Below are 13104 nucleotides of genomic sequence, written 5' to 3'. Positions count from 1 at the left end.
TTGAACTATCCTTCATAGGCCGTTCGTCTGTCCGTGAAGACCTGCGACATGTCTATAGGAGGGTTCATAGGAAAGCGGCTTCCATAGTAAGGGTCTCGAAGAGACAGCGTATCGCTAATAATTAGGCAGCAAACCGTGACGACCATGGATGTGGAGGTTATGAATGGCCGTCCCGTCAGGGATGCTGTCGAAGGGAGCGCGGGCTGGCAGCAGCACCGCCAGTGGCCGGACCGGGTTGGACCGGGCCGGGCCGGGCTCCGCACCCGCAGGGCGGGCCGAGCCGAGCCGAGCCGAGCCGAGCCGAGCCGAGCCGAGCCGAGCCGAGCCGAGCCGAGCCGGTGCCGGGCCGCCCCGCTGTGGTTGTCTCAGGCGCCGTGCCCCCGCCGGGCCGCCCCAGAGCCGGCGGGCCCTGACGTCTTTGAGGCAGGCTCCTCCTCTCCGCGGGCTCCGGGGGCCGGGGCGCGGGGGCGGGGGACCCTGAGGAGGTGTTTCATTTCCTACCGAGGGCTGCGGTGTGCCGCTGCCGAGCCCGGGAACAGCGGCATGGCGTGGGACGGAACGGGACGAGGCGGAAAGGAGCGGGCGCGGCTCCGGGGGCCGGCGGCAGTCGGACCTCGCTTCCACCGCGCCGGCCGCCTCGGGGACCCGGGGAGCGGAGCGCACCGCGGATCCTCCGCGGGCGATCCCGCCTCACCGTGCCCTTTCTCCCCCGTGTAGCCCCTGCTGGAGGAGGGAGAGACGTGGAAGGAATGTCAGCTCGTCCAGCAAGTGAGCGCCGAGGTGAGGAGGAAACCTTTCACAGCTGTTCTGTTGCGCCCGCTTCTTCCCCTTGCAGATCTGCTCCTGGAGTTTTCTACCTTACCCACCATCCCCACCCTGCCACGCTTTTGCTTTAAAAAATAATTGCTCTCGTATTAAGAATAAAAATATTAGTATGGGGAAAAAAGCCCCACCAGGTGTTACTACTTTATTAAATAATAACCATGCCATCCGAATTTGGCGTTGGTAGTCTGGAGCAATGTTTGAGTGGGTGGCTCGAAATAAATCTCTTACTTGAAATAGAAGGTGTAAGGGATAAAGCGCAGAGGTTTTCCCCAGGAGTTTTTCACATTGCAGTGATGACTTCCCATTTGGCAACCTGCTCTGACATTAAAATGTTCTTTGTGCAAAGCGCCTTAAACCAAAAACTCTAAGATGAAGAACATCACCTCACACTTTGATCATGTACAGGTAATAACCAGATTACCTTGGACCACATCACTTTTAGAGAAGAAAAGTGCTATTTCCTTTCCAGTGAAGCAATGAAAAAAGTTGTCTTGAGTACCTTTATAGGTATCTAACGCTGAGTAACTGCAATCAGGTTGCTTCTTCTACCTTAAAAAGGACCATGATTTTGAACTCCAGGTGACAAAATGGATTCAGACAAACCGGAGGATCAGAAAAAGCAGCAAAAAGAAAATGAAGCAGGATGAAGTTGTTTTCCAGCAGGTAAGTAATCATGATGTCAGTTTTTGTAATGGGACAAAGGACGGAAGATCCAAATAGCTTCCTGATTAAGCCTTCTTAAGCTTGGTAGAGATGTTACTTAGTGTCTTCAACAAGGTGATAGTAAATGGATGTTACAAGATAAAGTTTCAGAGTCGTTATGTACAATGGCCAGAAATTAATAGCCTTTTTAGATGTCTGTGTTCAGGAGACAGAATTTTCATCCATTTGTATTTAACTGGAACATTCTAAGGAAGAAGGGTGCTTTCAAGGGTGCAGAGAAATACAGCCTTTAAGAGCTTTTGACAGGACCTGAAGCACTATTTTCAGATACTGGTAGGTTAGAGACAGTTTTCATGGTAGATTTTGGGACAACAACAGATGTGATGTGCATGTTGAAACAAAATATTTGGACCATGTTGTTGATTCGTCATTGAGAGAGTGAGTTTGAAAATGATCCATTTGTACCATAAATTTCACTTAATTAAAATGTGATGATTATTTTAAAAATTACTACAAAGGATTTTAAAACCTGAATACAACCGAATTTTAGCTGGTTTTAAATCAGTGAATTTTAATTAATCTGTTGTGAAAGACCTGTTCAATAAGTTTGAGTTGACAATTTAAATTACAATGTAGAGAGGTAAGTAGTTAGCTGATACTAAATAGCTGTTTTCTGTCTCTTGAGGGAAAAAAAGGTGAATAAAGATGCACTTCCAAATGCATTATTAGAACTGTGATTTTTTTTTTGCGTGTTTTGATTTTGAAAAGAAATTTATGATTGTATTTAAAAGCTCTTGTAACCTTTAAAGGATTAAAATAGTAGTGTGTTGATTTGCTGTTTCAACAGTGCTTCTAAAATGCATAATGAATCATTGCTGTTTCTGTAGCCAAATTCTTCCTGATAGAATGACTGCCAGCTCCTGCGATATGTTGCCTTAGTATGGGCATTGCAAGTATATGACAAATGTCCACAAAGTGCATTGTTGTGGGTGGATGATTTACCAGCCCCATGATTAGCTAAAAACTGCCAAGTAGCATCCTTTAATTCATGACTTCTATTTTGTAACTGGAGTAAGTAATTTGGGAAAGATGTTCTGTGATGTTGTGCTTTAGAATGGTATGATCTAAATAGACAGATAGCATAAACCAGGTAATTCTGTTTCTGTTTATATTTCTGTATGTCAGGGTGTGTTTGCATGTGTATGTAGCATTTGTATTTACAATCATTTTATGCCAAGATGAGGAAATTTTTTTTAAGATAAAAATTGTATTGCCTTGGGAATTGGTGAGCAAAATGCATTGATGGTACAAATGACACTAGAACAAACCAGACTGCATACATTTTGAAGCAGTTTTTAAATGGTACATTTAAAAGAGGATGGTTCATCCTCTGTTACACCTTAACAGTAGGTTTAAAAGTGTCTTATGCTGTTATACAAATCCTAATCTCTTTTTATAGGAGAAGGCTTCATTAGTGCAAAATCCCTTTGTACTGAGAAAACTCCCTTTCTGTTGAGGATGTTCTCCACGTGTTCCACAGTTTGTGAGAGAGAACTTCAGCATGTACCTTACAGTGACAGAAATGCAAAACCTCATGTGTAAACAAGATATACTCATTGGTTTTTCAAATAGTAATTCTAGAGCAAGGTCTGTGAGTAGACATATGCATTAAAATTGAAGACAAGCATAACCATTGTCTTCTAATATGTATAAGTATCAATAATTCAAGGAGATCCAATGTAGATTCACAGCACTGCATTTGCAAGGTACTTAACCACATGTGAAGGAAGAGGCGTAACAATTGTCTTATATTTGATAGGAAACCAGTGACTATTCACTGAGTTTGGAATTCTTTATGTTGCCTAGAAGTTTGGCCATTGCAATGGTGACTTTTTTAATACAATTACAGATAAAAGAATAGAGGAGAAAAAGAGAGAGGGACCTCCCTGGTGCTAGCCAAGCTTTATTATTTGGTTTCAGAGTTGGTTGCACTAGGTTTCCAACCCTGACTTGCCAGTGCAATTCCTACTCAGTGCAGGTGGTGCTAACCTCTATTCTATGAGAATTCTTGTTTTTTTGTTGTGTCTGCTTATAGAAGAAATGGCATTATACAAAAGTTAAAGTATCTCCAGAGATAAAGAAGAGAATGAGAAAGAGAAAAGCATGTAATGGAAAAGTAAGGCAACCTTGAAGATAGCAGAGAAATAGAAATAAAGATGTTGAGTGGGAAGAGGGAGGTGAGAAGGCAAGTAATAATGAACAGAGAAGTCAGAGAGCTGATAGCAGCTCATATTACAACTGTGATTAAAATAAGGATACTGAAGTATTTTGCTACACCTTGAAAACTGAGCTTTGCTTTGATCTTATCCTTTCAAAACAAGCACCAGCTTATTAAATGTGGCTTCTAAACTTTCCAAACAAGCACTAACTTTTTATATGTAGCTTCTAAACTTCCATCTGCCTGTGCTGTTGGATTTTCCTCTAAGGTTTCATGTGCCTATGCTGTCCAATTTTCCTCTGTTATTTTTCTTCTTCATGATAGGAAGTCCTGTTTCTAATCCAAGGTGGATGACTTTGCTATACTGAGTCACCAACAAATCAAAGCAACTGTGTCCAAGTCCGAAATCTAGGACAGAAAGATAACTATATGGAATAAGTCAAACAGAATGGTGAAGGAAAGGTTGCTGACAATTGCCGAGGAATTGCTTCTTGAAAAAAGTTGCCTTTAAACTGTTAAGTTTGTAGGAGCTGACTTTACATACATTTATACGTATTTAAAAAACATTTGATGATACCATGTGCTGGATAAAACTATGTGACTGTAGTGTTAACTATGCTCAAAAAGGAGCTAGTGGGGAAGCTTGTGTAGAAGGGTGTGGTGCTGCTCTCCAGTGTGAATCCACATGGTGGATTACGGCAGTGGAACAGAATTGATGAGAAAGACTTCTGAATAGCTGAGGGTTCTCATACTTTTGCTCGTCTTCTTTATTTAGTTTTTTGTTTTTAAGTTTTTTTTTAATTTCTAACCTTTTTGCTGATCTGTCTCTGAAACTGCTGTTCTATCTCTGAAACTGAAAAGCGTGTTATTTTCTTAACACCTTTTATGCCGAGTTTTTATTTTCTACTTCTTTTTTCACACCTCATGTCTTTCCCTGTCTTCTTTTGACTCATTTGGTCACCTTTGGTACTGTTCACCCCTTTCTACTTAATTTCAGTTTCTCTATCTGTTTGAAAAAAATGGAAAAACAAGTTAAAAAATTGAAAATAAAGTTACCTTCTGCTCACTGTGTTTTCTGCTTATAGTTCTCTGTAGCTACTCTTCCTACAATATGTGTACACAAACATAAACTTAAACACATTCACCCTTTGCATTTCTACTTTTGTCCTCCTTTCTATTCTTGTACATTTTTTACTCCTCATTTAATATTATGCTGTCTCTTCAGGCTGTCATTTATCTGGTCAGCCCATTTAGCAGTCAGTATGTGAATCAATACAGAATGCTGTTCGTGTGTGAAATTTAGAGAAGGTATAACAGAGTTGATAAGAATTACTTGGTTAAAATAAGCAATGTTTTATAATGAAGAGTATGGTAGAACTGTTAAATGGTGTTGTTATGATGATGACGATGTTTGTTTTAATAGTTGACTGTGTCTTTTTGAAAAAAAAAAAGAAAAAAAGATTCCATTGTCCTGTCTGTGTTAGGCAGAAGAAAATGATCTTCTAGTCACACTAGTGGAATTGTGGCATGCCATCTGTATCTACTGGGGAGAAACATCTTTTCATTAGAAGACTAATTCACTTTTACGCGATATTCAGTGTCAAAACATAAAAGCTGATGTGATCATATTTCAGTAGTATAAAAAGTGTCATCAGATGAGATAACAAGGATACACGGGATTTAGGAAAAACACTGAAATAAGCATGCACACGTATTCACACTAGATAAGGAACATGTTTCCTGCATATGATCAAAATTGCATTTGACTGTTACAGTTTTAGTTTGATTGTATACTGAAACTTTGGGGAATGATTCAACTTTTCTAGAATAATTTCTGCTGCTTTCTTGGAAAAACTGTTTTCTTGCATTTAAAGTTTGTCTGCTAGTTTTACTAGCAATGTGACTTCAGTTTTTTTCCTATTGGTTGTTGCTATTGATCCTTTGTGTCACTCCAGAGACTTATAGTTGTCACTATTTAAGCTCTCTTAATAACCTGAGCATAAATGACTTTGTTGATATTGCTTTTAAGTTATAATAAAAAATAAAAAACCCAAACCATATATTGTGATATATATGACTAATGCTAACTGCTGTCTTTGCCCTTTAATAATGAATTCACCAGCGTAAGTGAAATACAAGAAACAAATCTTGTCATGCTCTAAACTGAGTTGTCTTGTTATACTGCAAGTAGAAAATATTTTGAAGTCTCATAAGAAATACTGATAAAAATACCATGTGGTATAAAAGAGCTCATAGTTAACCAGAAAATTTATTCTGGTGGTGTGCTTCTGATAATTCAGGTAACGACTATTAACACACAATGCATAAAAATTACATTAAATCCTTAATTGGCATATATTTTTTGTTTGTCAGAATGAGGTATTTTTTATTTGAATCTCCCACACTAAGGATCAAAGCAAGGATCAAATCTGAAATAGTCTGGTGAGCTTGTGCGCTGCTTAACAGCTAAGGGAAACATGTTGCAAAATCCTAAATTGTTATTCAGAGATGCTTCAATGGTGTTATTTGCTGTACCAAATGCTGTTAAATTCCCAGAACTTTCTAGGAACCCTGTAAACTTCACTGATTACAGAAAACATTTAATTCCTTTCTCACTTAGAAATTTGGATGGAAAGTTTTTCCCAGCTCATGTACAAGATGTCATTTGCGTTAAATGTTTTTAAATTGTCTGGGAAATAGACACTGTCATTTAAAAGCTTTTTTTAATGAGTACATAAGAACATAATTTCAGGCCATTGGAACTAAGCAATTTTAGTATTTAGTTCTCCATTCCTAAAAGAATATTTGTATTTGTGAATTGTTTAGAAACTTTTTAATTGTGCTTTTCTAAAGAACTGTTGTTTTTTAGGATAGTGCTGCTTCAGAATTCACCTAAGAAACATTTAACAGAATAAGAAAATACTGTGTCTGTGTGTTAAAAATAACAAAACAAAACAAAACAACAAAAAAAAAAACACCACCAAAAAAACCAAAAGAAGGGTGATATTTTTGGTTTAGTAAATTTCTTTTTAATAGTCCAGTTCTAACCACAGTATCATCTGTGTGTTATTTCCAGTAGTGGAATGCCAGAATCATAGTTTTCTTTACAATAGCACCCTTCCCTCTTAGCAAGGAATTGATTTTCATATGGACCCTCTGAGATAATATATTGTCAAAGAGTGAATGTTCTAATTAGGCTACATTTTTAGATCAGTGAAGCAACCGTGAAGCAACTTATCCCCCCGCATATGATAATGTTTCTGCTCCCTTTCTGACTCTGAGATGACCATCTCTAAATTAAGAGATGTCAGGCCAGCATGGCTATGTGTTGAAATAGTTTAAAGTTTGCAGATATTTACATCACTGTTAATTATAGTTGTCCAAGCAAGCAACCATCCTGTGCAATGGTAGATTAAGGCCACTGTGTTGTAAAACTCAAGGTTTGTCCAGAAAGGTGGAAAAAGGCAGTTTTAGTAGAGGGGTTTATTGCTTTTGATTTGTAGGAGGAATTAGTTACACATTTGTGATGGAGTACTGTTTGGCTATCAGTCTCACTGGAGGCATTTTAAGAAGGTTGTGTTTGTGTATATTACCATATGATGCTATCTAGAGCTACATTACTGGGATTGACTGCTGCCGCTAACTTTTTCAGTCTGCTGTTGTTTCTCGTTATAAAGCCCTGTTTTTCGGTGGTTGAAACATGATCATTCATACCTTAGCTTAATAAAAAGAAGTTTTGTCTTTAATAAGACAGGAAATGGAAAATGTGAGAACAGTTTTATTCTTTTAGAATAAAAGAAAAAAACTGTTAGAAAATAGAAAAAAGCCAAAAAGCATTTGATTGTTTTTAATACTTTGCAAGTGTATGCCCCCACCAGTGTTTACACAGTGAATTATGAGTGGTGATGTAGTGAGTTCTGGGAGCAGAAAGAAGGCTGTCCCTTTCAGGGCATTTGCAACTGGAGGAGCACACCACATTTGGAAAAAAGTGGTGCACTGCAGTCAAACACTCCATAAGTTTTCTCCTACAGATTTTTCCTATGGGTTTTTTATTAGCTGAGAATATACACTTGTGCATGCCAGCTGAATAATCTACTTGATTTAAATGTCCCCAGGTTCTTCTTGATGTGATTGACTATAATGACTCCTAAGGAGGCTTATTGGTCTGCTGGCTCAAATGTGTGCTTTATTTCAGTTTTATATTTATTACACATTGTCAGAAATAGGCTTAACTATTTTTTGATGACTGATCTTAGCTGTTATCCTTACTGTATGTCTATTTTCAGTTTGGTTTATGTTCACATTCTATATAGTAAAAGCACATGTGTAGTAGTCAGTAAGTGCAGATGTTTTTTAAAGTAATGTATGAGCACAGAAGGTAAAGGCTAGGCCTTTTGCATAACCTGTTAAAAAGGTTTTGATGATTCTCAATCTGTTTTTTTATGGCCACAGTACTAAAAGTAGTCATGGATACAACTTAAAATACTGTCATTCTCTCCTTCCCCTAGAGTCTCCTAAGAAGCTCTTTTGGAGCAGGAAGGTAGCTCGCAGTTGAAAGCAAATTCATTCTTTGTTGCTTTAACTGGATGGACAGGATTAAATTCTTAAAGGTGTGTAAATTTTACTGTACTCATTTGGTCTGTGCTGCATATGTTTTTATTGTGTTACTTTTCATGTGGACACAAACCAAGTGACTGATCACAACTGTCTAACCCATCTCATCAGATGCTTCACATGCAGGTTTTGTGAAAGCTATACCAACATTTCAAACTAGACTACTTCTTAAAATTACTATGTGTTAGTATATATATGTATATATGTGTGTGTGTGTGTATACACTTAAATTTTCACAATTTTGATTAAAAAATTATTGCCCATGACAATTTGCTTAATTAATGGCAATATTTTTTTTTTTTTGTCCTCAGTATGTGCTGGAGCTCATAATGATTTTTCAATAAAAGCTTTTGTTTTTATCTGGAAAAATTGCTTACTGAAAAGGAAGCTTAGGCAATTACATTGCTCTGGTTATCTTTTCCCCTTTTCTGCCTTAAATATAGGCATCCACTGGGCATTTTCAATTAAAGTTGTTAGAGCTCTACATCAACCATGTTCTTTAAGAGATATTGTGGGGAAAGCCTAAAGAAAAGCAATGCAGATGTGCAAGCTCCATCATTTTTGGTAATTCTAACAGATGTGTAAAGAGGAAAATGGTATGATGGTCCCAACCACAGGAACCATTTTTGTTGCTACTTTAAGTCTATGAGATGGTTTGGTCATGAGACACAAGTTCTTTGTTGAAATTGGATTCCATTACTTTTGCTTCTTAAAAAATTTAATATTTTGGGTTTATCAACTATATTCTGCATACTCTTCAGGCTACATGCTCTAAATGTGCTGGAGACCATGTAAAGAATTTGTCTTACAGTTGGTTTCCTTCTTCACTCATAAATATCTGGGTAAAAAAGGGTCTTAGGACTTAGCATGGAGCACTGATGAGGGTTTCATGTTCTGTCATCCATATTTAAAAAGAAAATTAAGTACAGCTAGAGAGTATTAAATGTTTCCATGCTCAAGATCCTGTTTGTTTCAAAGAAAAAAATGACGTGTAGTGCCAGTTATGCAGTAACTATAGTTGTCTTGTTTTTGTTTAACTCGGTTTCTCTGTGTTTTGGCTGAACTTCTGACAAACATGGTGAAGCTATTAATATATAAAATGCTTAACTGAACCAGGCCTTAGTCATTCATCCTCAAGATTTACTTTTGAAGTAATCCCTTCCTTGTTGAAGAGGAAATTTGATTTCTCCTAATTGCCCAGAGAATTTTTTACTGGGGGATATTTGTCAATATTTTTAAATATATCTATTTATCTGTGTATCTAAATCTTACAGCAGAAATGACACCTTTGGGAGATGGCAGATAATGTTTGAGAGACAATAACTGTAGAATCTATTTGTCGAAAGCTCAGTTTCCTTCCATGTCCTGCAATTTCCTCACTCCTGTTTTGCTTGTTAAAGAGAGACTGCTTGCTAAAGCAAAAGTAGGTATGCCCATTCATGCAAGATGGAATTCTTGGTTTATCACTCAAATTTACCTTCATTGTTGCTTGATAAATATAGCCTATTTTTTGACAGCAAATGTTACCCTGAGTAAACCTTTCAGGTTTTCAAATGCTTCCAAAAGGAAGTAAAAAATGTCATTTTTGTCTGTTGTAGAACACAAAGAGTACATATGTTCATTTTTAGGACAAGTGATTGCCTGAAGGGCTTGGGAAGCCAGGGAGAGTGATTTCAACTTACCTGGTTTTATAGATGGGAATATGTGAAAGGAAGGTGCATTTTGAATCTCTTGATGGTCAATATAATTAATATACCATACTTCTGTTTTAATACCCACCCTTATTTTATAACATCTGTAATATTTTCCAAGGAATTAAAATTTTACTCTTGCTTGAAAAACTACTATGCTTATTTATCAGGAGAGGAGATGCATCTGACAACAAAATGCTTGTCTTTACCACATGCATTGTTCCTAATTTTACAGCAGCTCAGAGTTGCGTAAAAGAAACTGAGAAATTTAAGATACCTCAAAAGATACTACCTAGTTACTAGTGAAGATAGTTTTCATGGAACTCAGTGTTTACAAAATGTCTTCAAATAAACAAGTGCCAAGTACTTTTTATATAAGGAGCTCATTACCAGTCTGTGAGATACCTCAAAAACACATAATATCTCCTAAAGTTCTCTGTCCTTCAAAACTGAAAGAATGTTTATCTTGCGTTTACAGATCACAATTCAAAGCATGGAGGTAATAGACAGCTTGTCTGCAGATACCTAAGAAAATTGGGCATGGCAAGGAAATGAAGTCAAATTTTGTGACCTAACACAAACCTTAAGTTGAAGGCTGTCTGTATTACAGATAAGAATTGAGACATGCATTCTTCCATGAAGTAGTTAGTCCTCTCTGCACCAGAATGCACACAGGTTGGTGATATTTCAACCTGCAGCATAGATCAGAACAGATCAGTCATAGCTAGAGCTGTGACTTCACTTCCCCGGTACTATGAAAGGACCAGTGCATATAGCAAGGCAATTGAAAAGATGATCTTGAGCATGGGACGATTCATCTTATCAATAATAATATGGTAATATTAACATACTTTCTAGTAATGAATTTCAGCTACAGTGATTTTATATATTATAAGTATCAATACAGGTGTTTGCTTCGAGTCTATTTTAAATAATAATAATTTAATGGACAACTGTTTACCTTTTTGTCTTTGGCTGTTTGAATATGGTATGTGCAGCCTGTAACCTTTAATGTAAAGGGAGAATAAAATAATTAATAAAAGCTTGCTAACTCATGGGCATTTTCAGTGCAAAAATTTTTGATTGTAAAACTTTCAGGCATAGTGTGATAATGTGTTGGAGGGCAAGGTAACAGCCAGAAGTCAGAAATGTTCCCATGTGTTGTGTCTTCACAGCATAAAAGGAGGTATGATGGCAAATCTGTTCGTGTTTTATTAACTTGGAGGTAGTACAGAGTTGGAACCTATGATAAAGAAAATAGCATAGATAGCCCTTTGCTACAGAGGTGTATTTATCCTAGTGATGTGTGTTACTTCACAACTTAGATGAGACAGAAGTGCAGAGTTAAGTGTCTTGTGTAGCTATCCAGCCTTCTGGTATAAAGTGGCATGTGAGTAAATATTTAACGAGCTGTATTTAATAGAAAGTATCTGGTCAGACTATCAGATTCTCTTTTGTTTCATCAGGAAGACAGAGACTTTTTCTGAAAACAACCTGGTTTGTACTTCCACAGGGTATTTCATATCTTGCACTTGTTTTTAATCAGTTAAAGCCTGTGAATATCCCATATAGGAATTTGTCTGAAGTGTTTTTGAAAGAAAGATTGTGCAATACCAATCACTGAGATGGCATGTAGATGCTAAGTCTCTTCATTTGTTTTCTCTTGTCTAGAGCATAGAGATGGAAAGCATTCTTAGAATTATTTTTAGATTTTTAAAAGTCAGCCATGATTTCCCTATGTAATGCTAATCCCTTGGCTAGACCTGAAAGCAGTACTGTTTAGTCTTCAACAGTGCCATGTGTTTGAAATTTTTTGTTTCATTTTGATGCTTGTGTTGGGTTGCTTTGTGGATTTTTTTGTTGTTGTTGTTTTAAATAAAGTACTCCGAAACTTCAATTTATACTGGATTTTCATATGTTAACTGCTTGGGTATAGAAGAAAGTGCTACCCAATGTATCCATGATTTTTCTCATGGTGTGCCTAAATCACAAAGTGTTTTGATTTATTGCTCTCTATTTTGAATGTGTGTTAAAGATCACTTCCTAGCTCTATAATTTTGTTATTATGACATCATATTTGCTGTGGAAGAAAGATGGCTGAGCAGTTAGGAGTCAGTGATTCTGGTTTCCTTCTTAGTTTATATCCTGCTTATTTTCTATTTGCACATTGATCTGAGAAGTGAGCTATTGCTCCCAGTGCATCTTTACACCTCCATCATGGAGCTACTGCTGTTTTAGTTGATGTTCCCCTTTTTCTAAAATTAAAAGAAATTGAATGTATCAGTGTGATTCTCTAGCACCTGCCATTGCTCCTTATTCCATTTACAGCCTTAAAATGTGTGAAACTTGTACACAGATGTCTTCTTAACCATGCATAGGCTGCTGAATATTACTATCCTTAATTTTACCACACAAATGAGCTGTGCTATGTAGAAAGGGTAAACTGTTTCAAGTTCTGCATCTTTGTAAACTAAAAATATTCTTATCTAAGTGTTTTGTTACTTGTGACAGTAAGACAGTATTTGTAAAACATACTGAGTTTGGTAAATGTGAGTGTTCATGGAGTTTTTGTCATTGCTGGTGTTAGAGCAAGACTGATGGTTTCAACTAATGGAATTGTGATCTTTGGGCTACACATAAGCTTTTCACTGTCATACCTATATCCATGGTGCAATACAACATGATGGTGTCTATATCATATGGTACTCAGTGTTTGACTATATTCCTTTCATCAGTGAAAAGCTAGGCCTTTTCAGCTTATCTTGACTCATTTTGATCTGAATGTTTCTATTACCATCAAAACTTAGAGTAAGCCAAATGCATAAAGTGTGATAAAAATGTCTTTTCATAACAGAATAAAAATCCCTTGTGATTCAGAAAATCGGCTATGGAAAAGTTACTTTTGAAGACTAGTGAGTTTTACTTGGCCAAAAACATTGTGAGTATCTGTAAAAATTTATAAAAATCTGATTATGGATGCTGAAACATGAACTCTAGATTACTCATTTACAGATAGAAAATAAACCTCCCAACAGAATAGCTCAGTACTGATTACACAGAGGAAAAACAGGAAAATGAGAAGTTGGATCAATA

General features: G+C 37.0%; 1 protein-coding gene across 11 annotated transcripts in view; it reads left to right on the top strand.

Moving 5' to 3' along the window:
* AOPEP (aminopeptidase O (putative)) overlaps window positions 1-13104 on the top strand; it is a 183768-nt gene that overhangs the window by 109403 nt on the left and 61261 nt on the right. For 5 of the 11 annotated variants that reach the window (XM_059873543.1, XM_059873537.1, XM_059873534.1 and 2 more), the window contains 2 exons: window positions 718-780; window positions 1384-1488. The exons of 2 other annotated variants lie outside the window; for them this stretch is intronic. In XM_059873543.1, the coding sequence (XP_059729526.1) occupies window positions 718-780; window positions 1384-1488 (168 nt within the window). The remainder of the gene's footprint in view (window positions 1-717; window positions 781-1383; window positions 1489-13104) is intronic. 4 more of the 11 variants (XM_059873539.1, XM_059873538.1, XM_059873545.1 and 1 more) reach the window with 2 other exon arrangements.

This window comes from Haemorhous mexicanus, chromosome Z, assembly GCF_027477595.1.
Source record: "Haemorhous mexicanus isolate bHaeMex1 chromosome Z, bHaeMex1.pri, whole genome shotgun sequence".
Classification (NCBI taxonomy): Eukaryota; Metazoa; Chordata; class Aves; order Passeriformes; family Fringillidae; genus Haemorhous; species Haemorhous mexicanus.
The sequence above is the reverse complement of the archived record's forward strand: the minus strand, read 5'-3'. Positions and strand labels throughout refer to the sequence as shown.